The sequence below is a fragment of the Myotis myotis genome, unplaced genomic scaffold (assembly GCF_014108235.1).
Source record: "Myotis myotis isolate mMyoMyo1 unplaced genomic scaffold, mMyoMyo1.p scaffold_m19_p_5, whole genome shotgun sequence".
NCBI lineage: Eukaryota > Metazoa > Chordata > Mammalia > Chiroptera > Vespertilionidae > Myotis > Myotis myotis.
The window spans coordinates 31,334,854-31,362,304 of NW_023416357.1; the positions used below are offsets into that span (position 1 = coordinate 31,334,854).

Here is a 27,451-nt window from a genome sequence, read left to right on the forward strand (position 1 = left end):
ATTCCTGCTCAGGGAATATGCCCGGGTTGAGGCTACCCCAATGTGGGGTGTGCAGAAGGCAGCCAATCAATAATTCTCTCATCATTGATGTTTCTACTATATCTCTCTCAGTCTCCCACTCTGAAATCAATAATGTGTCTCTGGAAACAGATTCACCCTTATGTACATGATTTATAATTGTTGTTTTTGTTTCTTATTATCAGGAAACCTACAAAATCTTACAATTTAAAGTACTGTGCTATGAGATCAGGTAAATTATTCACATATTGTTAATACTTTATTTTTCTAGGATACTATGGCAACATCCATACTTTCCAAGAAGGAAGTAACACTAAAAGAAGGAGAAAGGGGAAAAAAGAAAATGGGAAGATTGCTAACCCCACAATACTCAAATGCAAGAGTATTCTAATTCGTAAAAATTTACATAATAGAGGATGATACCCACACAATGGTCTGGTTATTAAAGCAAACCTTTCAACAAGAAAACAGTAGTATTTTTGAACAATCATAACAGCAAGAGGAAAATCTGGTTTCCTAGAAAAAGAAACAGTTTCAGAAAGACCCACAGCAAATGTTAATGTTTTTTTCCTTTTCACGGTGCTTTCTTTTATTTTTTTAATATATTTTTATTGATTTCAGAGAAGAAGGTAGAGGGAGAGAGAAATAGAGACATCAATGATGAGAAAGAATCACTGATTGGCTGCCTTCTGCATGCCCCCTACTAGGGATCAAGCCTGCAACCCTGGCCTGTGCCCTTGACCAGAATTAAACTGGGACACTTCAGTCCACAGGACGATGATCTATCCACTGAGCCAACCGGCTAGGGCTCACCATGTTTTCTTGACAGTGTAAATTCTGAAGAACAAATCTACGTGAGGAATAGCAACAAGTTTTACAAATGATCAAGTTACTATATTTTACATGTCACAAATAACAAATAGCTCTATAAAAATCTGTTCCTTCCATAAAAATTAGATTTGTAAATGAAAATACACCTTTCAAACCTATTTATGACATCACAACCAGAGTAGCAGATTTACTCATGAACAGTAAATGTCAAATTTACATTCTTCTCTCTCAACTAACTCATACCTTTTTGTACAAAAATGGCATACAACATATTATTCTTTCTTAACAAATAATTAGTAGTCCTTGCTTTGAGTTTCATAATAGAGCTTAACCATTTCCATTTCCCCCTTTAAGGACAGGACACCAACTAGGCAAGTACCTTTTAGTTTTTATTTCAAAAACACTATGGAAGTTTGGCTAATGGGGTCTCGTGATAATGAAAATGAAATGATTCAATATTCAATGCAGATAAATGCTCATTATATTCCAACTTACCTAAAACACTGACAAAGGCATCAAAAAGATGAAATGTAAGCAGAGGCTCTTTCAAGTGACCATAGTAGTCTGCTATGGTCTTAAAGACATCTTTCTCAAATCCTAAGTACATAGGCTGCTCCAAATCTGAACAATTAGGCCCTATTGAAAAAAGAGAATGAGATAGAAAGAGAAACATTAACAGGGCACCCACTAAGTACTAACCTCTATGCATATGTGTATCCTGTACAGATATTCAAGATCAGAAAAGTTTTCATGGGGAAAACTTACATCAAATAAATTGACATTATACATTTTGCTTACACAAATACGATTTATGTCTACATTGGAATCTATTATAACACAATGAGAAAAATCACTGGCTTACTTCCATTTTAAAAGAAACCCACTCCTTCTTTTATGTCCTTCTGGAAGGCATTTTTATTAAATGAAAACAACAATAATATTCTTTGAAATATTCAATATTTTCCTAGTCTTAACAGTTAACCATAACCATTAGCTCATGATAACAATTAGCTCACACGTGTAATAGATAATTACAAAACAATCCTAAAGCTTTTCATTATTTTATCATTGCTATATTATAATATTCTAGAGTCAGAGTTGAGTGAAATTATCAAGTTCTGTCTCTAAATTATTTCAGACTAATTAAGAATTTATGTATTCTTTCTTATAGATATTTTGAAATGGGGATTTTACATTATGTCTTTCATTCTGATTATAAAACTCTCTACTCAATCCCCAACCAATCATCAAAAGACAGTTTATCAAGCAGATATTGCAAAGTTGGAGTAACTATAAGAAGCCTGGAACAACCTCGTTCTAGCCCTACCCTATGCCAGCAGCAAGGCAAAGATCTACTTGTATTTGGGACCAAAGAAGAAGAAGAAATGCTTAGCTCTCTTCAGAGTTGGCAGCAAATGCCCCAAACAATACCTACAAGAGACCACAGATTTACACTGTTAAGTGGAGAGATAAACTAGAGCTGCCCATGTCTTCAGGGAAATGGCAAGCAATCCCATAAGGAACAGTTTGGCCAGCCTTCTCTATTTCCATCACCACATGGAAGAAAGAACTTTAATTGCACTGGCCAGTTCCGGGCTAGCAGAACACAAGACTCAACAACTGTACCCAAAGAGATCTCTTCCCTCAGGAGAATGAAAGATGAAGCCAATATAAACTGAAAGGAAATTCTAACTACAGAACGGCTATGACTAGAAAGGATCAAACTGAAAAAGACAAGCATTCTGGGCCTTCACATTTCAAGGAAATTGAACATAGTGAATATGGCTTTTTGTTGGTCTCTCTAAAACATGCTTCTTACCTCTTAATATTCTGTACACTTCTAAAATAATTTGGCTAAAATAATAAAAATTTTGAAAGATTTTTATGTGTGGTACCACATTAACCTAGCAGCAAACCACCACCATTTTTTGCTTGTTTCCTCCTCTAAAATATTACAGTCTAAGTCAAATGAAATGTTATTGTTAGTTTGATATGTCTCAGCAAGCAAACACATTGCCTTGACTTCCTCCCTCCCAGGATAAATATGCAGTTCATTCTAAACAATTGTACCCTTTTGTGAACATTCCATCAATCTTGTTAAAAATATACAAAATATGGGGGGGGGGGGGAGTTTCCTAAAAATACTACTGCTCTATGAGAAGAGGCCATATTTCTAAGATCTTTCATTTCTTAATTATCTTGAGCTTCAGAATATTTTTTAAAACTAGTTTTTTATAAATGTTATTCCTGACAGATTTTGGAAGAGTTGTTTGTATCCATTTCTGATTGAATGCTTGCAATCTACACACACAAAGAAGAAAAAATCACAATTAACCTGATTTTGTATTTATCTGGCATTAGTTCTTCATTCTGCGGTCAACCACAAGGCTAGCCAACAATGAAAGTACCCAGGCCTATGTGTGCATGGTCTACACTAAATGCAAACAGGCTTGAAGAAGGGAGCAGCAGATTTATAGCAAAGAAGGCCCTAGGCCTTCAAAATATTATATAATCAGTCTATCCTTTCTGCTCCCATTGTAGATGACTACAACGGGAATCTGGACTCACTAAAAATAATAAGTGTAAGAAATAGTTCATAACTTTAACAGATTCAAAAGAAATTTTGGAGACCAATGAGAATTTGGAAAAATTAATCCTATATAATAAAAGGGTAATATGCAAATTGACCCTAACAGAACGACTGGGAATAACTGGGTCACTATGACACATACTAACCACCAGGGGGCAGATGCTCAATGCAGAAGCTGCCCCCTGGTGGTCAGTGTCCTCCCACAGGGGGAGCTCTGCTCAGCCACAAGCCAGGCTGACAGCTGCCAGCACAGTGGTGGTGGCAGGAGCCTCTCCCGCCTCCTCAGCAATGCTAAGGATGTCTGACTGCAGCTTAGGCCTGCTCCCCACTGGCAAGTGGACATCCCGGAGGCTTCCAGGCTGCCAGAGGGATGTCTGAATGCCCGGGGGATTGGGCCTAAGCCAGCTGGTGGACATCCCCTAAGGGGTCTCAGACTGCGAGAGGGCACAGGCCGGGCTGAGGGGACCCCCCCCCCCAAGTGCACAAATTTTTGTGCACCGGGCCTCTAATCTATACTAATAAAAGAGAAACATGCAAATTGGTGTCACTCCACTACGCCCACCAGCCAATCAGAGCAACTATGCAAATTAACCCAACAAAGATGGCGGTTAAGTTGCACATGCAGGCACAGAGCGAAGACTGAAGGCTCCGGCTGGAGTGAAGACTGAAGACTGAAGAGGCTTGGCTTCTCCGCTGCAGCCAGACCAAAGGCCTGGGTCCCAGGTGCCGAAGGAAAACCAGTGCCGGCAGTCAGGGGAAGGAAGGCCTGTTGCGCGAATCTTCGTGCAATGGGCTTTTAATTTATAAAACTAATCAAAAGGCTGACTTTGCTCTTTGACCACCTTGTTTTCTTTGACACATAAATAAGCATCTTTATGAATATGCCAACCATCCACTGCACTTGCTACATATGAGACATGTTCCTGTCCCAAGAATTTCCACCTAATATTACACCACCTGACACACATGGAGAACATTACTGAGTCGCTCCTCACATCTTTCCTCTCCATTGATGAGCAATTCCAGTTATTCTAACCTTTTCTGCAGAAGTTTGGTGGCTTTATGTATACATCTTCCTTGAGGAAAAACTATACTCTTCATTAAGTTTTGATCATCACTGAAAATTCAACATTATAGTCACACCTTAATATACACTTTACAACATATTATAGTCTAGGTTTGTTATTCTGGCTTCCTCAACCTCCAAGTCCTAAGTTTGCCAGGAATTCAGAAATGGGCCATTTAACCTCCCATTTACACTTTCTATCTTGTACCTGCCAACTCTGGCCAAATATATAATTTAAACTTAAGCGATTTCAAATGATTGAGCAAGAATAAAAATCACTCTCCCAAGGTAAAACCATAGAACTCTCCATCTCAGAGGTTCCAAAATATTAACCAAAACTGGCCAATATTTTTAATAGTTAATTATACATGGAGCTCTTTGGGCTTCACATAAACTAATGTTGCTATTCACACTCAGAATGATAATATATAATCATTTTTTATATATCAACACTGAGATCACCCTCTATCATCTGAATAGTTATTTTAATTTCATTCTATAATCAAACAAAACAAACTTCAGTTAAGTAATACAGAGTCTACTAATTCAAGAATTTATACACCTATCTCTGCTCATACTAGTCTCACCCAAAAGGGAAGAAAGAAATTACCTCTCTGCAGTGATCTGTGATGCTTCAAAAGACCCAGAGAATACCACCACTATCCGTCAGCCAAATAACTAGAATTCTTCTTGTTAAAACCATTGGTTTGAGTTAAGCCATTAACCATTAAAATCCCTTCTTTAGGTCAAGCCTTCTGAAAATCCCCCCAAAATAGTAATGTTAAATGAGATACTACAATTATTTGTTGTTTCACAGTGCCTATGATAACCAATCAAGTGATATAATCTGATAAAGTGATATAATTCTTAGGATAATTGAATAAAGTAGTTATCAACTGCCTATGAAATGGATTTTGTATGCCTATGAAAAACCTCAAAAAGACCACCCTGATACAGGTGCCTTCATCATACATCCAAATTACTGAAAGTCTTTCTTGCTTCTCTGCATTCTTCTCCTTCCAAACCATCTTGCATACCAATCAGATCAGTCTTCTAAAACATTTCTCTCCCACTTAAACTATTGCCCTGTAAAAAGCCAATAGTAGACAGGATCTGTTAAGCAAACTGATAATGTAAATATAGGACATAATTAGGAACACATGTTTTAGGAATAAAAATCAGACAACAGAAAATGAAAACACAAATTCCTTTAAACTCATTCTATCATCAGCCCTTTCACCAAGTCACACATTTATCAGTAAAAGTATAGTAATCTCAAAATATTAACTGCCAGTCACACAGGTTCAGGCCATTGAGCAAAAATATATTCTAATTCAGGGCGCTAATTTCTGTTAATTTCATAAAACTGGCAGACAATAAGTACTTACAATTTGCCAAACACTTCATTGCTGACAGTACCCAATGAGGAAGTTCTTCTGCAGAAAAATAAAAAGATATTTTATTCAATTGCATATAACTCTAGAAATTACATACATAATTGGTATCATAAGAATGTAGTACTTGCCTAAGTAGTATAAAACATATCTGCTAATCAAAATCACTTATTTATGATGTAGAACTTTAAAAGATGAAAATTTTTCCTTAGCAGCAGTGGTACATTTGCTTGTATAAATCATGCCTGCAAAATTCTCTAAGGACAAGATGAACTTTTTAAAGCTTTAGAGACAAGAAGAAATTTGATCCTTTGTTCCAGGGAAACAAACTAACAAACAAATCAATTATCCTAAGAATTACATCTGGCAATGAAAAAAAGATAGGTATCACTTTACATGTTTCAATTTTCAAAATGTTTTAAGCAAACCAAGTTCTACTGACATATTAGTGTAGGCTATTCATATTAGAACAGCCTTAAAATAATAATGGTTAACACTGCTACAAAAAATCCTAGGTGAGCCATTTGATAGAGTGTTTTCCTCCTTCCTGGCACAGGCATCTGATGAGATGGGCTGGCACTCACGCTTCCACTTCTTCATTTTCTCTACTTTCGGTAAAATTGAAAAGACACTGGTTGAATTGTTAGACCTAATGAACCTGAGACTTGTGATTGTCCTCCTTGCTGAAGAACTTACTTAATAAGACAAAAAAAAAAAAATGACTGGTCATCCACCTGGTAGCTGAAAGTATTAATGTTTGCTATACTCAGGAATGTGAAAGTATTTTAGATCTACTTCAAAGGCAACACCCCCCTCATTCTATGTAACTTAATTTTACATGTTGGTATTAACCAGACAACTCATGAATTCACAAATGTATTTCTGTTTCCTGATGTTCTTCATTCCTGAGACAGGGGCTAAAAAGGGGAAGTATTTCAAGTTTCAAAGACACATTCTGTTCCTGTCAGGAAACTTGGCCTTGAGCAACCTCTTCCCTCTCACCACTGCTCGGTCTCCTTCTGGTACAGCTCTGTTTGCTGCCAGGAGCCTCCAGCCTAAACTCTAATAAAACCCAAAAGTGCCAAAACAGGTTTGGCTCAGTGGATAGAGCGTTGGCCTGCGGACTGAAAGGTCCCAGGTTCCATTCCGGTCAAGGGCATGTACCTGGGTTGCGGGCACATCCCCAGTAGGAGATGTGCAGGAGGCAGCTGATGGATGTTTCTCTCTCATCAATGTTTCTAACTCTCTATCTCTCTCCCTTCCTCTCTGTAAAAAAATCAATAAAATATATTAAAAAAAAAACAAACCCAAAAGTACTGTACCACCTTCCCACATCCAAAGGTCATTCCAGTTCCAGTTAAATCCCAGGATTAAGTGTTTGAAGTAAAGGAAGACCCAATTAAAGAGACTGTTCAATTCTAGCCCATCCCTTATTCAGGGGAAGGAAGTTGTAAAATCAGTTTGGAGATTCTGGTCCACTACATGTACTGTGAGAGTATTTTTCAAAAATCAGGGCCCTACCCAGTTTGCCTCAGTGAATAGAGCATCAGCCTGCGGACTGAAGGGCCCCAGGTTCAATTCTGGTCAAGGGCACATGCAGGCTCCATCCCCAGTAGGGGTCATCCAGGAGGCAGCCGATCAATGATTCCCTCTCATCATTGATGTTTCTATCTCTCTATCCCTCTCCATTACTCTCTGAAATCAATAAAAATATATTTAAAACAAAACAGGATAGATAGCTGCTAAATGTTTGTTTTTTTCCTGATCTGTAAACTGGCTTGAAAAAAAAAAGGGTATAAAAAATAGAAACACCTTCAACATCTAAAAAGCTACATTTATAAAAAGGACATAAACCAAAAGTATCCCAGAAACACTGACACGGAAATATCATAACAAAAAGGTCAATGAGAACCTAAAATCAATCAGACCCCAGGATCCACCGAAAACTGACTCAAGCTCTAAGGTAGGTCTTAAACCTACTCACTTTTTAGGGATTTTCTGAGGATAATACAGAACCTTTTAATGCTCATTGTGGCTAATTGAACTGGCCTCTAGATGGATTTTGCTGACATTTTCACCCCTGAGTATTCATCATTCTATGAAATTTCTTTAATCCAAACAATTAGTTAAAAGGTATCAGGATGTGAGATGAGCGAGTATAAATTTATTTAGGATTTAGAGAAGAGTCAAATAGAAGGTGATAGATCAAGCAGCCAACATATGGATCAACCAGAAACAAAATGGTTTCTATGCACTTACTTGATTTGTCATCAAGGATAACAACTCCCTGCTTGCTCACACTATATACATTATGTATGATGAACTTGGACTTGACAAGTTTAATGTCTAAAACTTCTTCTAAGGAATCAAGGCCAAGTATTTTCTGTAAACTAAAAAGAAAGATGATAATTACATTATTTAGTTTAATTTTTTTTTAAAGTCATTATTTACCCCAAATCCTAGCACTGTAAAATATCAATCTTTAAACTGTACTGTGTTGTTTTCTTTCATTTCACCCAATCCTTGTGGGGCAAAGGCTAGAAAATGATTATAATAGAACACACTGAAAAATATCCTTTTGCCATTAACATATTGCTTTAGTAATTTAATGACGTAACACCTTAAATGCCAAGAAAATCCCATAAGATATTATAAAAACAAGAATTAGCTTATCCAATGATGAGAAACAGCTACTAGTACATCTTTGTGAGAAAAAAACCTGCTATTCACTTTAATTACATAGTACATAAAATATTTAAAAGACCATATTTCTCATTGTATTTCATTAAGAATTCAGTATTACTAGAAAGTTAAAGGACTTTCAAATGTCTACTCTTAACTATTATATAAATTACATAGAAAATAAACCAGAATCCAGTTAAATTATGTTTGATAAGCAGCACAGCTGCAAATAATGCAAAGTTCAGATTTTTATACGTAATTTCAGAAAATTAAATATGCAAAGAATAATGAAGAAATTAGAAAAAAACACTAAAAAGTCTCATTAATATCAAATGCACATACTGTGATAATGTCATAGACTTCCATATCTCTTCTACATTGGCTTCTGTCAGCTGTCTGCGGTAGACAAGGCGGCAAGCCGGCACCTCTCCAATAGCAATACTGTGACGCTTGTACCACATCTCAGAATTCTGATAGCAGGGAGGGGAGTAGAAAGAAAGAGAATATTTCAATTGACAGTGGTATTGTTTTATAAGAAATTCTTTAATTTTTTTATTTGTAATTTGATTTAAAATAAAAAGAAATAAAGTAACTTTCTTTGCATGCAGTGCAGAGAAATAAAGTTTGGCTACTAAAGATCAGGTCATATTATAAATTAATATTCAGGAATTACAAAAGAGTTATGATGATAAGCATGACATTTCCTGTGGGAGTTCCAAATAATCACGAGAAGTAGCAATGAAATAAAATTTTATTATTTCAAAATTAAGTAGAATGCCTATCCAAGTTCATACACTGTCCAAGTTGAATGATTATTTAAAATAAAAATTATGTGACAGTCAAGAGTTCTCTCATTTTTGTAAGCAAAGATCAAATAAGTACAATGTTGAATAGCAGCCCCCAGACCATAGGCATGTGCCAAAGGCAGGTAAAATAAACCTCCACAGAGAACAGCTGGAGATGGCAAGGAGGAAAACTAATACACAACAAAAATTATTAATTAATATCTGGATGATATTATGGCAGTGGTCGGCAAACTCATAGGTCAACAGAGCCAAATATCAACAGTACTTCTTCAAAATAGACTCGCCCAGGCCAAAAACCGACTTCTGCGCATGGATCACGAAGTTTCAATTGCACTGTACGCGCGCCCACACGTGGTATTTTGTGGAAGAGCCATACTCAAGGGACCAAAGAGCCACATGTGGCTCGCGAGCTGCAGTTTGCTGGCATTATGGGTATTTTTTCTTTTGTCACTACCTGTAAACAATTCTTTTAAATACATTACGGAGTACCTGTGTGAACTCACTTGATTCTTGAAACAATCCTAGCCCAGAGGGGTATTATCATCCCAGTTCCACCCAAAAGAACACTGAGACAGAAACACAATGAATCAAACAGACACAAGCTCAAACAGGTAGAAAATGGAGGAGCCAAGATTCGAGCCCACACTCTTACTTTCCACACTATACTGCCACCCTCAGCAAATACAAAAAATAAATTTATGTATTTCGTTTTATTTGATACTAGAGGCCCAGGACACAAAATTCGTGCATGGGAGAAGGGGGGTCCCCTCAGCCCAGCCTGCACCCTCTCGAATCTGGGACCCCTCGGGGGATGTCCCTCTCACAATCCTGGACCACTGGCTCCTAATGACTCACCTGCCTGCTGGCCTGATCGCCCCTCATTGCTTCTGCGTGCCGGCCTGATCGGCCCTAACTGCCCCCCCCCCATTGCCGGCCTGGTCACCCCTAACTGTCTCTGCGTGCCGGCCTGATTGGCCCTAACTGCCCCTAGCTGCCAGCCAGGTCACCCCCAACTGCCCCCTCCCTGCCAGCCTGGTCGCTTCTAACTGCCACCCCAGCCGGCCTGGTTGCCCCCAACTGCCCCCCCACCGCCAGCCTAGTCGCCCCTCACTGCCCCCCCTGCCAGCCTAATCACCCCCAACTGCCCCCCTTTGCCAACCTGGTCGCCCCTAACTTCCCCCCCACCGCCGGTCTAGTAGCCCCCAACTGCCCCTCCTACTGGCCTGGTCGCCCCCAACTACCCCCACTACCGATCTGGTCGCCCGTCATGGCCCCCTCTTGCCAGCCTGGTCACCCCACGCAGCCCGCTGTTCAGTCTTTTGGTCATCCCTCACTAACCCCCCTGCCGGCCTGGTCGCCCCATGCAGCCTGCTTGTTCAGTCATTTGGTTGTCCCTCACTAACCCCCCTGCCAGCCTGGTTGTAGGCAGCCATCTTGTGAGGGCGTGAGAGTTAATTTGCATATTACTGCTTTATTATATAGGATAATGGCTAGGCAAGAGAGAAGATAGGACAAAACAAAAACCAACAAGCAAAGTGGAGAAAGTAAGAAATAAAAAATGAATAATAAGCTCAAGTTCTTCAAGATCTATTATTAACGCCATCATTCTAACACCTATATCAAGGGAAACAGATCCTGCTCTGCCATTCCTTCTTTGGACAATTCTCAAGAAGTAGCAGTCTAGGCTTTAGTGGAATTCTAATAAGCAGGGAGCTTTCAAACTTCTACCATTCCATTTAAGGGAGAAGTATGAGAAAAGGCAAGACAACAGTTATCAAAACAAATGTAGATTCAGATGACCAGGAAAACGATACACTGGGGGCAGGAAGGTGGATGAATCGAGACACTGGTATACCACTTCAGGGATCCTGAAAGGTTTGAAACTGAATAGAAGATAGAAGTCACTGTCATTGGTGCATTGAAGTATGCTAACGAGCAGTTGGTTTTCCTAGAGGTAATACCAGGAATATCACGACTTTGAAGAACCAAATAGAACAGAAAAGGGAAGTTATTATTGATGACATAAACACACATTAATTTAATATGGGATTCTATCTCTTTTGTTGAATAACAATTCTACAGATGGGGTCATATTAGATGTTTAAATGTGAATGTGCAAAAAACAATATACCTTATCTCACAGAACTTATATTTTAATTTTCTCTAGGTTAGGGACTAGCAAGCAGACCTTAATTAAGTGTTCCTTATTAGGAATTAAGTAGTCCTCAAATATCCTTTGTGCTCACTCTTTCAGAATAGTTCCACTATGTTTTCTATGAATCTATGTTTGTATTGTTATGCTTCACTAGACTTTGAATCCTTTTAGAACAAAACTGTACCACATATTACTCTATCTGTAGAGTCTAGCACAATGCAAGGCACACAGTAGACACTCAATAAATCTTTGTTGAGTGAATAAGTTAATGACTTCCAAATATGACTGCCCCCCTAAGTTCCAGCACCATTATCTCCATCTGCCTATTAGACACTTCATTTAATACAACCCAACTGCCTATTAGACACTTCATTTTTTTTTAAAATATATTTTTATTGATTTTTTACAGAGAGGAAGGGAGAGAGATAGAGAGTTAGAAACATCGATGAGAGAGGAACATCGATCAGCTGCCTCCTGCACATCTCCTACTGGGGATGTGCCCGCAACCCAGGTACATGCCCTTGACCGGAATCGAACCTGGGACCTTTCAGTCCGCAAGCCGACGCTCTATCCACTGAGCCAAACCGGTTTCAGCTAGACACTTCATTTAATACAGTCCAACTTTATCATCAAACATATTTAAAACCAAATTCATCACTGTCCCTGACATATCTGTAAGCCCTATAGAGTCCCCATTTCTGTCACCAGTGTCACTTTTTCTTGAATTATCTTTGATACAGCCTAAGCTGTTTAACTATATTCTCCAAACTGAGATAATACAACTTCTTCAGATATTTTTTCTTTTCATTACATTGACGAAAAATGTTTACATCAAATCTTTGCAAACAAAAGCATGAATTGGTCAAGTCATATCAGACTAAATTAATTTAACACATTGATGTTATATAATTTTTAAAAACTGCCATTCAAAATTTGTCTCTACGTTTTATTTTTTAAGCATTATTTCAATCTTGGTAATCTTTAGTGGGAATATTTTAAAGAAAAAATAGGTCCCCCAAAAAGTTCATTGCATAATCAGCATAGCAAATTCTGTTCACATTTTGTGTAGGGCTCATTCCACAATACTCCATGCCCCAACCTTCTCACTCTCAACTGGTGATAAAGTTCAGGAGGAGGAGACAAAGAGGGAAAAGAACAAATTATAAAACTGAAAGGAAAAGAATAAAGGAGTTTTAACAGAAAACTTTTTAGTCTGAACATATGTAAACAGCTACCATATATTCAGTCAAAATCAAGAGTGATAAAATTTTGTGCACTGGGCCTCTAGTGTCAGCCCATGCAAGAGTGATAAAATGCAAAACTTAGTCTTTCTTTATTATTGATTTCTCAGCTATTGACACATAAGGTATTATTTTAAAGTACGTTCAGACCATAGTTCATAGGGAACTGACAGAGAGAACTGGACTAAGCCTGGGGGTTCACAGACTACTACTTATTCTCCCTGCTGCTAGCCATCAGTCTTTTAGTAATGGCACTTACCATCACAAGTGGCCTTACTGGGATGTTCTCTTGTGACATGCCTGGTGGGGGGTCATTCCATTCTGGAAATTTAATAGCATCCTTTTGGTATGGGGGCCTCTTTGGATATGGTTTCAAGGGTGAGGAAGGAGGAAATCTAAAAACCAAAAAGAAAACTATTATTATTATAGTCAGTGGAAGACAACACAGATATTTTAACAATAATCATTTCTTGTATCCTTGAGAATTTATGTAACAGCAAACGTCATATACTAAATGAGTTCATACTTAATCAAATCATTATACATAGCTAACTATACCCAACAATATGATTTTTTTTTTAATATTCATTCAGGCCAGCCGGTGTGGCTCAATGGTTGAGCACCGACCTATGACCCAGGAGGTCACAATTTGATGCCTGGTCAGGGCATACGCCCAGGTTGCAGGGCTAGGTCCCTAGTGTGGGGTGTGCAGGAGGCAGCCAATCAATGATTCTCTCTCATCATTGATGTTTCTCTCTCTTCCTCTCTGAAATCAATAAAAATATATTTTTAAAAATATACTCATTCAGCCCTGGCCAGTGTGGCTCAGTTGGTTGAACATCATCCCACACACCAAAAGGTCAGAGGATCGATTCCCAGTCAGGGCACATCCTCAAGTTGCATGCTCAATCTACAGTCAGGGTGTGTGTGGGAGGCAGCCAATTGATGTTTCTCACATTGATGTTTCCTCTCTAAAATAATAAAAACTAATTTTAAAAAAATATTCATCATGCCCATCAACATTTGTGAAGAAAAACAGGAATCAACCATATGACACATTTTTAAATAAACAGAATTTATTCTCTTACTATTTGACTTTCATGATTAAATATGTTCTTAATGGGATGCCCAAGTAAGCCATTCCTTTCACCTAGCTCAAAATCCTTACTGCCTCATAACTCCAGCTGAAATTTGTAGATGATAAGCATGCAAATAGAAATTGATAGATAAGTCCTCAGTAACACTTGCTAAGAAAGCATAATACTTGCTAAGGAAGCATATATTATAACAAAAATCATATGATCTAACATTCATTTTTATAACTACTTCTAATAAAGATTAATCCTCCTTCCCTAAAATATCCAATACTTCACACTGCGATTGAAGCTTTGGTCTAGAAATTCATCTCCAAGGAGGTAAAAGCTGTGCAATGTCATTATTCTGACTTTCAATAATCCACTGTTCTTATCCCTCCTCGGTTTCAACAGCATTACTCCTGAACTAACACACAGAAGCCTAAATACAATCTAACTCTCTTTGAACTAGTCTAGACCATACCTGATAAGGAACAACAGAAATGTAATTAATACATAATTTACTTAAAGGCTCTTTTTCTGTTAGCTTGTTAGAAACAACACACTGCATTGCATTGTATTGCACTGCATTGCATTGATGAACAAAAGCAAGAACTCTAGTTCTTGACGTTGACATAGAAGTCAGTAGGCAATTACCTTTTTGTTTGTTTTAATCCTCACCCGAGGACATGCTTAGAGCGAGAGGGGGGAAAAAACCACACACATTGATATGAGTGAGAAATATTGATTGGCTGCCTTCTGTTCCAGGGACCAAACCCACAACCCTGATAAGTGCCCTAACCGGGAATCAAACCGGCAACATTTTGGTATACAGGACAACATTCAATCAACTGAGCCACTCCAGTCAGGTGGCAATTAACTTTTCAGTTTGACTTTCTACTTATTCAAGCCAAAATAAAGGCTTAAAATTTTGTCCATGATACCCATAGGAAAAATCATTCAAATAAATTATAAAGATCTTATTCCTAAGACAAATGCAGAAATAAATAATTTTTCAATGTCTACACAAGGAAACTTCTATCGAGATGAATCAGAAGAATCACAAATAAAGAGTACTATGGAGAAACAATTCAAAAGCAGTCACAATAGACTTGGAAAAAGATGACTGACCGAGAGAAGCTGAGTTTCATCTTCTCTGAAAAGAACATCCAATAACTGCACTTTATTTGAAAGGTCAGTTTTGAGTAAGCAAGAAAAAAATGAGGTCTGCAAATCATTAAATCAAGTTACAAATAAATAAATTGAAAGATAGCTTAAATTTTTGGTATTAAGTTACCAAGGCAGATATCTCCAAATGATTCCAAAATACAAATTAAATTGAACTCTAAAGCCAGTAAAAGTTACCCCAGCTCATAAGTAGAGCATGGCTTATAGAAATCCAGTCCTGTTTTGTTTTTTTTAGATGCCTAACAATCACAACAAAAGTCCTATTTCCAGCCAAAGTATAGCATGTATGCATACATACACGCTCACACACATACACTCTCACATTCACATACAATACTGCATATAATTCCAGCAACACTGGAAGGACAGCAACTACCCTAAGACCATCCTGCCACAAAAAGAAAAACCCATGTAGAGATGCCCTGAGGATGAAACCTCAGATAGAAAGGAGAGGCCAAAAAGCACAAAGGCACCATGTTTGTAAGCAGAGAAAGAAGCCATTTTCAAAGTGAATTTTCTAGCATAACTGATGGCTTATGGGTAAAGGGCAAACTGCCAAATGAACCTATTCTAAATTTTTTACAAAAAAAAAAAATGAGCAAAATAAAACACTTTAAGCCCTAACCGGTTTGGCTCAGTGGACAGAGCATCGGCCTGCGGACTGAAGGGTCCCAGGTTCGATTCCGGTCAAGGGCATGTATCTTGGTTGCGGGCACATCCCCAGTAGGCATCTGATCAATGTTTCTCTCTCATCGATGTTTCTAACTCTCTATCCCTCTCCCTTCCTCTCTGTAAAAAATCAAAAAATATATTTAAAAAAATAAAAAATAATAAAACACTTAAGCCATCAAAATAACATCACAAGGAGACAGCATTTCACTTACCAGACTGGCAAAAATTTAAGTCAGTCAATATCAAATATTTTCTACTGGAATAAAAATTAGCATACTCAGTATGAGAAAGTTTGGCATTACCTAGTAAAGTTGAACATGCATACTGGTATATCCTCTAATATAATTCCACTCCAAGGTAATTCTGGGTATCCTAAAGAAACTTCCACATGTGCAAAAGGAAACAGGTTCATAAATGTTCGTGGGAGCATTGTTTATAAAGCAAAAAAACTGAAAGCAACCCAAATCACCACTAAGAGAAAAAGATATATTGATATAACAAAACAGAATATAAATGAGAAAAATCTCAGGAACTATAATTAAATATATCAACATGGATGAATCTCAAAAATCATGAGAAATATAAGAAAAAATCTGAGAAGCACACACACTCTTTAATATCTTTTATATAAAGTTCAAAACAGAAAAATATTTCAGAAACAAATCAATATACTGTTTATGGATATGTGTTAAGTGTTAAAACACTAAAGAGAAGTGAGAGCATGATTAAGACAGAAATCAAGATACTGATGACCTCTGAGGAAAAGATGCAAATTGTGGGTATACAGGTGTTCATTTTATCATTATTATATAAATTGTTCAGCTACGAGTTATACATTCTTATATGAAAGATGTATTTTTCTTTTCTTTTTTTTAAAAATATATTTTATTGATTTTTTACAGAGAGGAAGGGAGAGAGATAGAGAGTTAGAAACATCAATGAGAGAGAAACATCGATCAGCTGCCTCCTGCACATCTCCCACTGGGGATGTGCCCGCAACCCTGGTACATGCCCTTGACCGGAATCGAACCCAGGACCTTTCAGTCCGCAGGCCGACGCTCTATCCACTGAGCCAAACCAGTTTCGGCAAAAGATGTATTTTTCAATAAAATTGAGAACATTATAAAAGAACAGTGCTCCCTCTAGTGGGCTACATTTGTTTCTGCTTTATAAATTATAAATTTAATACTAACATGATCATGGATTCCAGAATTTCAAGTTCCTTAGAAATGATCCAGTACAGACTCCACATTTGTACACTGAGGCTAGAAAAGGTACTGACCACATCCAACAAAAAACTCAGGTTTCCTACTGCCACCTCCACTGCCAAATATTGATTGCAAAAAATAATCCTATATTGCCGAAACCGGTTTGGCTCAGTGGATAGAGCGTAGGCCTGCGGACTGAAAGGTCCCAGGTTCGATTCCGGTCAAGGGCATGTACCTGGGTTGCGGGCACATCCCCAGTAGGAGATGTGCAGGAGGCAGCTGATTGATGTTTCTCTCTCATCGATGTTTCTAACTCTCTATCTCTCTCCCTTCCTCTCTGTAAAAAATCAATAAAATATATTAAAAAAAAATAATAATCCTATATAATGAAAGGCTAATATGCCAACTGTTCGACCGGGAATTTGACCACTCTCTATGACGTGTGCTGACCACCAGGAGGCGGCGCGGAACATGGCGGGCATTGGCGATGCAGCGCTGGCAGAGGGCGGCAGTGGAGGCGCTGCCGGCCCCAATGGGCCCCGACAAGAGCAGGACTATGGTGGGATGGTGGAGCAGGTGAGCAGGCAGCACCAGGCCAAGGCAGGTGCGAGCAGGGGCCCGACTGCCCCGCTGATCGCGCTGCAGACGGTGACCAGCGGCAGCAGGGAGCCAGCCCCGATCAATTACCCCGCAGGCAGGATGGTGGAGCAGGTGAGGGGGCAACACCAGGCCACACCGGGGTGCCAGGCGGGCTGCAGGGCTGCAAGCCTGGGGGCAAGAGCTGGGGTCCAATCCCCACAGGACACCCCAAGGGACCCCACCCATGCACGAATTCGTGCACTGAGCCTCTAGTAATAATAATTAGAAAATAATCTATATTAGAACTAGTATCCTTTGATGAATTTACTTGAAACAAATTAGAATTCATTACCTAATCAACAAGGGCATCTAACCACAAGAAAAACACAGTTTATATTTTAATAAATTTGACCGTTAAATGACTTAAACTCCTTACCATACTATATACTGAAATTATTCCATTAGCATCAGCAGAAATTTGCAGCATCTACAGCTTTTGTCAGCCTGAGCCTGCCTCTTTGCCTTCAGAAGTAACCTATGTCCTTGGTATAAAAACGCCAGCCGGGCAGTGATTATTATAGGAGTCGACTACTCTGAGACTGACATTTCCCACACACCCATGGGTTAGGCAAACCCATAGCAATTTTCTGGATTTCAAATGTACCCTGTACCCATTCACCATATTCTTCTAGCCCAGTAGTGCTATATAATACTATGCCATTTAAATGCTGAAAACTGCTAATGATTACATTTCAGTTTTGTTTAAAGGTTTATCAGGAACATAAAGTATTTGAGGGCAGAATGAGAGATGCCCTGGCTGATTTTGCTTAGTGGTTAGAGCGTCAGCCTGTGGACTGAAGGGTCTCAGGTTCGATTTGGTCAAGGGCATGTACCTCGATTGCAGGTACCCAACTGGGGCATGTGAGGGGGGCAATCGGTTGATATGTCTTTCTCACATCAATGTTTCTCTCTCTCTCTGTCTCTCGCCCTCCTTTCCATCCTCTTTAAAAGAAAATCAGTTGAAAAAATATCCTTGGGTGAAGATAACAAAAAAAAAAAGGGAGAAGAAGAAGAAGAATGAGAGGTGAGAAAGAATTAGTTGTCAAATTAAGGAAACCTTTGAGCTCCCAGCTCAGAAATCATTCCTTATTCCTTATTCCAAGTGAATAAAGATTCCATTACGAGTAAAGGATCAAATGAGTATTTTTAAGGAGGGGAGAAATATGATCTACAGGGAAATAGCATTTACAATAGCACCAAAAACTATGAACTACTTAAATCTAAATCTAACAAAACTTGTGTAGAGTCTGTGTACGTAAAGCTACAAATCACTGCTGAGAAATTTAAAACCTAAATAAACGGAGAGACATACCATGTTCGTGATTTGGAAGACTCAATTTTGTTAATTTGTCAAATCTCTGCATACTGATTTACATATTCCACACAATTTCACTCAAAATCTCAACAGAAATTTTTGTAGAAATAAGCAAGTTGATTCTAAAATTTATATAAAAAGGCAAAAGAACTAGAACAGCCAAAAACAAAGTTGGGAGACACACTACCAGAGTTCAAGATTTATTATAAACCCACTGTAATCAACACAGTGTTATAATGGAGACAAGCTGGAATACAGGACTCTATATGACGCTGTGTTTTATATATATAAATGGCCAAAAACCAGAAGCAGGAATAGCCTTACTCACCATCCATCCCAGTGACCCATTCCCACAACTAGAGGTCCTGTCCCCTATAGAGTACTCAGGTCAGGAAACGTAACAAGGCACTTTGGACTCCTTATGGCAGGGAGCAGCAGGCAAGAAGAGGAATCACTAACCCAGCAGCAGTAACTGACCCTGACCAGCAGAAAAGGGCTGCTTCTCCGACCCACCAACACAGGAGCACCTGTGGCAGCTCTTGAATGGGCATGTGAAAAATACGTCTAAAAAGTAAATGGTTATCAAGGGTTTCTACTCTCAGAAATGAACTTTTGGGTCACACTACCAGTAAGTCAGCCCAAACCTGCCAAGGTGATAGGTGAGGTTGGGCAAATTTACAATGGAGAGTGGAGAAGGAGAAGATGAGCATCAGCTGTAGCCAGGAAACCAGCTGCAGCATTAGGGACTTTATTCTTCCTAGTATTCTCCATTTCCTAGACTTCGCCTCAGAAAGAGCCCCATGAACATGTGTGGAGAAGCAGCTCTGGGCAGTACAAGCAATGGACTGTGCTGGCCATGGAGGTACACAACCCATATCTCCCTTCAAGAACCCAACAGACACCAGTCTCTAGCTGCTATATCTGTCAGGCTTCTCCCAGGAAGCTTCCAGCACATACGTGAGCACAGTGGGGGTTCTGGAGCCAGACCAATCCTAACAGAAGACACAGAACTCCTCTAGCAGGCAGCCTCTGCCCAATGACTCCCCATCAACCTGGCCTGACTTTCTCAGAATGGCACCCTGTGGTCTGAGGCCCTTCCTACCTAATTCTTTCCCTCTCTATTTCAGAGCTCAGGCCTGCACCACAAGCTGAAGGCTCATCACAATTCCTGCTCCTTTTCCCTTTATCCTTTCCAGGTGGCCCAGAACCCAAGCATTAAATCACTTGCATCACCTAGGTCCATTTTGGCATCTTCTTCTGTTCTCAGAGGGCCTGAACTAACAGAATCATCTAGTAATTTGTACTCATCTATGTGTGATGACTTCACTTCAAACAAAGTAATCATATCAGATACCACTAGGTAACAGAGATACAAGAATTAATACCAACCCAGCTGGCGTAGCTCAGCGGTTGAGTATCAACCTATGAACCAGGATGTCACAGTTCGATTCCCGGTCAGGGCACATGCCTGGGTTGATCCCCAGTGTGGGGCATGCAGGAAGCAGCCAATCAATGATTCTCTCTCATTACTGATTTTCTATCTTTCTCTCCCTCTCCTCTCTGAAATCAATAAAAATATCTTTAAAAAAAAAAAAAAGAATTTATACCAGTTCCTGCCCTCAAGAAACGGTCTAGTGCAGGAGTAAGAAACCATGACCTGCAGGCAAATCCCACTACTTGCTTTAATAAGTTTTACTGGAACACAGTCATGCCGAATCCTTTATATATGCTGTGGCTGCCGTCACCCTACAACAGCAGTCAGGCAGTTGTACTGAGGTTGTCTGACCCACAAACATTTACTATCTGGCCCTTTACAGAACAAGTTTTCTGCGCCCTGGTCTAGTGAGACCAGAGATACCATCAAGACCGAAATGTTAACATCCTTACTCTGTAGATGAGGACACAGGTTCAGAGTGTAAGCAATTTGCCTAAGATCACATGGGTAGCAGTAACTCCAGAACTGGGATTCGAACCCAGGCCTGCCTCACTCCAAGCCCTTGTTATAGCCCTTCTACTACTGAGCTTGTGTTACACTTAACCATAGCTCACCTGATGTGGGAAATGACTGAGTCACTTTTACTCAGGAATAGAGGTGGTGTGATTATTGCTTAATTCCTTCCCAGTATAAAGGAAACTCCTCACTTACTAACCTTTGAACTTCTTTCTCAATAAATACAAGGCATTGTGCTGGGTGTGGGGGACACAGATAAAAACAAATTCTTCCACAATCTTACCTAACAATACTCCCTGCATAATAACAGGTAACATGTTCTTACATACTGTAACCTCACTCATGATGACATGATGACAGACTTTATAAGCAAGTCCCCTTACCTTGATCAACCCCTCTCCCTTCCTTGCCTGGCAAACACCTATTAATGCATCAATACTCAACTCAAGTGTCACTTCTGAAGCAAAATATTCTGACTTACTCAAGCAGAGTTGATTCCCTAGTCCTCAAATGGTATTGAATGCACCTCCTTATAATGGCATTTGTGACAATGAATTTTTATTTATCTGTCCTCTTATCTAAACTTTAACTCTGAAGATAGGATCATGCATCCAAGTGTTTAGTGGTGTGGCTAGCATAATTAGGCACTCCATAATACTTGAGAAAGGAAAAAGAGGCAGGAAGGGAGGAGGATGTGGAGAAGTAGCACATATGAGAATCTAATTAACACTGACCCAAAAAACTCCGAAAGCTATAAGAAAAGGCTATAACATAAATATAATTCAAGCAACTGATGAAATGCTGATTGGACATCAATTGCATAAAAATGCTTAAATAGACTATGCTTTCTGATACTCATATAAAACATTTGTCTGCCCTCTCCCACTTCTACTCTGCAAGTTATAAACTCCTCAAATCCAGAGAGGTATACCCTCACCTGTAAAGGTCTTTTATAAATCTGGTCTTATAATCTGTACCTCAAGGCAAATTCCCACTCCTCTCAGAAAGTTAAGGTTTAGGGTTAACTAAGGAAAGAAAACTGATTGATACCTGCATGATCTTTATTATTTTGCTTCAAGGTTAATAGTATTTGAGAAGGACTCCTGTTCAATCCACCTTCTCTTCACCTAAAATGGAAGCATTCAGTGAGCCATGCTCCTTTGATTTTTCTGACTTCCATTGCTCCATTTCCTATTAATGATAATAACCAGGCATCATAAATTCACAGGAAAGGAACCAGGAAAGGATTAAAGAAAAAAGGATTTTTCAAGGGCAAGTTGGTGAAGACCAACTGGATAATACGAATATAAAGGGAAGGGATACAGACACCCGACAGAGAGCATGGAACACAGAAACTAAGACCACAAATGAAGGGCTAGGATAGAAAGATAAATCATGGCCCCAGCTGGTTTGGCTCCGCGGATAGAGCGTCGGCCTGAGGACTGAAGGGTCCCAGGTTCGATTCCAGTCAAGGGCACATGTCCGGGTTGTGGGTTCAATCCCCACTGGGGGGTGTGCAGGAGGCAGCCAATCAATGATTCTCTCCCATCATTGATGTCTCTCTCTCTCCCTCCCTCTCCCTTTCTGCCTCTCTAAAAGAAAAAAAATCAATAAAACATATTTTTTAAAAAAAGGTAAATCATGGATTTGAAATTTTTACAAATTATTTTAAAAGCCTTTAAAAATTACAAAACAAAAGTTTATCAGTAACCAGGAACTGCTTTTTCTTAGTCAGGACAGTCTGTGTCAATGCATTATTTAACACACCTACTTGTACTGACATCTTTTACATCCAAAGGCAGTGGTAATGTAACCTCAGAGTTGGCTGGACTTAACAATCCAATACAGAACTTTCAACCCAGGGGCCAAGTATAACCAGCCTACTACTTACTCTGGTGGACTGTGCTCCTGTGCCTCAGGGACTACCAGGATACTGAGCTGGAATGCATCCCCTATTGCTGATTGCTGCAGGCCAGTCTGATCTGTTGCTGAGCTTTTTGGCTGTCCCAAAAATCTTGGCACTATTTTCCAGGCCCTAAAATTTGCCCCCACTTTGCTCCCTTATAGGCATTGCTTGTTAAATCAGTCTGAGTGAGTTCTGGGTGGCAGAAACCAATTCTGACTAATTTAACCAGAAAGAAACTTGGAAAACATCCAAATAAGTCACAAAATCAATAGGAGAGCACAGCTGGAACCACAAGTGACAGCCTCGTGTGAAAGCCACTGAAGGCACCATGGCCTCTGGATGCCTCTGCCTCTATGCAGGTCTGTCCTGGCCCCCACAGGCCACCCCACTATCACAGGGATTCAGTCCTAGGTAGGAACATACCAAGGGTAGGTCACGTGCCTGCACCCTAACTGCTCGGGGCAGAAAGAGAGAGTATCTTACCTACTGAAGCTTCCACTGGTGGAAACAGAACCCCACCATGGTTCATAACAGGAATCCCACAAAATAAACAGAAATGTTTAGAATACTCAGCAATTAAAAAAAAAAAAGTCAAACGTCTATCCTATTATTACTATTCCCTTAACTCTTATTCTAGAACACAGACTTTATTCCTACTCAAAACACTAACCATGACTACCTTGGCTTTTTAAAAGAAAAGTCTACTCCCCAGCCAGGTATTTAAGAAACTCTATCAAATGTATCCCTTTGATGCCCTGACCTAAAACTTCTTCTGCAGCCAGGCCAGTCTCCTCCTTCTTCTCCCAGAAAAGCTGACATGCATTTCTGAGAACCCCAGTCTTGCCACTCTTATCACCTGAAATATCATCTCTCTTCCTGTCCCTTATTATTCAGGTCCTACCCCATTCTCAGGACCCAGGTTGAAGTTTTTCACTTCCTCCTCCATGAGATCTCAAAACACTCGAGTACACACTGAGTAGGTCACGGGCACAATCCCTGCACTGGCCAGACAAACGTAATCATGGTAAAATGTAGAGAAATGGTGGGAAGTGTGGCAATGGAAATGGGTTTGCCCCACCTAAAAATTTTCAGGTTCAAAATTTTTTAAAACAAAGGGTTAGAAGCTAATAGCACTAAGTGCCTCTGGGGGAGGGAACTGGATGGCTGGGGAAGAGAGCTGGAAGGTAGGCTTTTTAAAAAAAAAATGTATTGATTTCAGAGAGGAAGGGATAGGGAGAGATAGAAACATCAATGATGAGAAAAAATCATTTATCGGCTGCCTCCTGCATGCCCCACACTGGGGATCACGCCCATAACCCGGGCATGTGCCCTGATTGAGAATCTAACTGTGACCTCCTGGTTCACAGGTCAAGGTTCACAGGTCAAAATAAAAATCATATAGACAAAATTTTAATGACCAAAACATTACACCAAACAAAATACATGTGCCATCCCAAGGACCGCAGTGTAGCACCTCTAATTTGTTGTTTGTTACAGATTAATTAAATAGCCTTAGTTCTGCTACTTATCTTTTTCACATATGTATTCTCTATCACAAGAGACTGCAAAGTTAGGGAGGAAAAGAATCATGTTATATTTCTTTTTATCACCGTCAATGCCTTGGATTAAAAAACATGTGATTATGGAACAGAGTGCGGAATCTCGGAGGGAAGGTGGCGGAGAGTGGGTGGGTGGGAGGTAATCAACCAAGGACCTTGTATGCATATATGTATGGCTCATGGACACAGACAATGGGGCAGTGAGGTGAAGGGGAGGGGCAGGCTGGAGGGTGTTAATGGGGGGAAATAGGGAGCATATGTAATACTTTCAACAATAAAGAATTATTAAAAAAGAAGTACATGATTATGTACTCAATATTTGAAATTATTAAAGGTTGGAATTTAAAAATGCCTTAAAGGTCTAGTTCATCCCTGTCATTTTATAGATGGAAAAACTGATGCCTAGCAAGCCTAAGGAACTTATCTAACTATTAAAGGACAAGAACCTAGGACTTGATGAAATGAATAAAAACAAACTCAGAGCCCTGACCAGTGGCTCAGTGGTTGGAGTGTCATCCCACACACCAAAAAGTTGCAGGCCCCTAGTCAGGGCTCATATAGGAGGCAATCAATCAATCAATGTTTCTTTCTCACATCAATGTTTCTCTTTCTTTCTTTCTCTTTCTCCAAGGTGAGGATTTTAAAAAAATCACAGGCACACATTCTGAGCATTACTATTAAAACAAAGGATGTCCACTAGAGGGAGCCAATAGTGCATAACTTGAAGGTAAAGTTCCTAAAACCCTTCCCTTCAAAAGATCTAGAGCAACGGTTCTCAATCTGTGGGTCGTGACCCCTTTGGGGGCCGAATGACCCTTTCACAGGTGTCGCCTAAGACCATCAGAAAACACATATATAATTACATATTGTTTTTATGATTAATCACTATGCTTTAATTATGTTCAATTTGTAATAATGAAAATACATCCTGCATATCAGATATTTACATTATGATTCACAACAGTAGCAAAATTACAGTTATGAAGTAGCAACGAAGATAATTTTATGGTTGGGGGTCACCACAACATGAGGAACTGTATTAAAGGGTCACGGCATTAGGAAGGTTGAGAACCACTGATCTATAGGATAGTTATAAAGAACTTTTCCCAGGCCACTAAAAATGACTAAAGGGCCAAATACCTAAAACAATGTAAATTCAGATTTCTTTTCACTAGAAGTGAAAATAGAGGCTTTTCAAATCTCCAGCATTAAAAATAAATGTTATTAGCATATAGTAAAACAGATTTTTATGTGTGTACATTTCTATCAATTTTAGAACATTTGTATAATTACCTCAATCAGGAAACAGAACAGTTCCATTATTCCCCCCCACCATCACAAAAAAACTCCCTCATGCTCTGACTTTATAGTGACAGCCTCCTGCTGAACACTCCCACTTCCGACCCCCAACAGACAACAACATTCCATTGTATAAATAGACAATGTTTAGCCATTCATCCACTGAAACACATATGGGTTGTTTTCAGCTAGTGGTGATTATTAATAGAGCTGCTATAAATATTAATGTTCAAGTTTTTGTGTGAACATGTTTTCCTTTTTCTAGAGTAAATGCCCAAGAGCAGGAATACTGAGTCATAGCGTAGCCCATTTAACTTTTTTAAAAAAACCTGCCAAACTGTTTTATAAAGTGACTACCAATGTAGGCTTCCACCAGCAATAAAGGAGATTTCCAACTACCTAGAATCCTCACTAGCTCTTGAGATTGTCAGTATTTTATTTTAGCAATTCTAACAGATATGTAGTGGTATCTTGTCATGGTTTTAATTTGCATTTCCCTAATACTAACTACGTTAAACATTTTCTCAAGTATTTACCTGCTATCTGGTGATCTTTGGTAAAGTATCTGATCAAGTAAAGTGTTTTGTTCATTTTTTAATTAGATTGTTTTCTTATTGTTGAGTTTTATATAAATTTGAGAAAGAGTGAGGAAGAGGGGGATAGAGAAACATCCCTGAAGGGAAACTATGGATTGGCTGCCTCCTGCATGCCCCCTATTGGGGATCAATCTGCAACCTGGGCATGTGCCCTGACCTAGAATCAAACCAGTGACCTCTGGGTGCATGGGATGACACTCAACCAACTGAGCCATAACAGCCAGGGCTAGTTCTTTATATTTTGACTAGAGGCCCGGTGCACAAAAATTTGTGCACTCGGGGGGCCCCTCAGCCTGGCCTATGCCCTCTTGCAGTGTGGGACCCCTCAGAGGATGTCCACCCCAGTGGGGACCCTCACCCCATGGAGGTTTGGCCAGCCTGGGTGAGGGGCTGATGACTGTTTGCAGGCTGGCCACACCCCCTTTAGGGTGGGGGGTCCCCCCTGGGGTGTCTGGCCAGTCAGGGTGAGGGGCTGAGGGCCGTTTTCAGGCTGGCCAAGCACCCTGGCGACATAAGCTCCCAGCCTCTTCTTTTTTTCTTTTAATCTGGGATTTATTTACCTTCTGTAATTGAAACTTTGTTGCCTTTAGCGGAGGCCTGCGGAAAGATTGGCTTCCTCCATTGCCAGGGGCAACCCACTCCTGCTCGCTCCAGCTCCGTGGCCACAGCTGGCTGAAAGCAGGTATCTGGGATTTGTTTAGCTTTTATAATTGAAACTTTGTTGCTTTCAGTGGAGCTCAGAGCTGGCTCCTGCTCGCTCCAGCTCCGTGGCCACAGCTAGCTGAAAGCAGGTATCTGGGGTTTATTTACCTTCTATAATTAAAACTTTGTTGCTTTCAGTGAAGCTCAGAGCTGACCTTGGCAGGCAGGGAACCTTGGCTTCCTCCATCACTGGAGTAAGAAAGCCTCCTGCTCGCTCCAGCTCTGTGGCTGCCGGCCACCATCTTGGTTGGGTTAATTTGCATACAGTCGCTCTGATTAGCTGGTGGGCGTGGCTTAAGGCGTAGCAAAAGTACAGTCAATTTGCATGTTTGTCTTTTATTAGTATAGGATACCAGTCCATTGTTATTTATGTAGCTTGCAAATATTTTCTCCCCATCTGTAGCTTGTCTTCTGATCCTTATTGGTATCTTTCATAGAGCAAAAGATTTTAATTTTGATGAAGTCCAATTTATCATGTTTTCTTTTATGAATCACACTTTTGATATCATGTTCAAGAACATAAAGGGCATAAAGATCTCCTGTTTAATTAAAACTTTTGT

General features: G+C 39.6%; 1 protein-coding gene across 5 annotated transcripts in view; it reads right to left on the reverse strand.

The window, feature by feature from the left end:
• DEPDC1B (DEP domain containing 1B) overlaps positions 1 to 27,451 on the reverse strand; it is a 91,749-nt gene that overhangs the window by 20,919 nt on the left and 43,379 nt on the right. For 4 of the 5 annotated variants that reach the window (XM_036307771.1, XM_036307772.1, XM_036307770.1 and 1 more), the window contains exons 3-7: positions 13,043 to 13,178; positions 8,924 to 9,051; positions 8,159 to 8,289; positions 5,894 to 5,941; positions 1,345 to 1,485 (exon numbers count right to left, since the gene is read on the reverse strand). In XM_036307771.1, the coding sequence (XP_036163664.1) occupies positions 1,345 to 1,485; positions 5,894 to 5,941; positions 8,159 to 8,289; positions 8,924 to 9,051; positions 13,043 to 13,178 (584 nt within the window). Of the gene's footprint in view, positions 1 to 1,344; positions 1,486 to 5,893; positions 5,942 to 8,158; positions 8,290 to 8,923; positions 9,052 to 13,042; positions 13,179 to 16,018; positions 16,096 to 27,451 lie in introns of those variants that run through there. The other variant, XM_036307774.1, reaches the window with a different exon arrangement.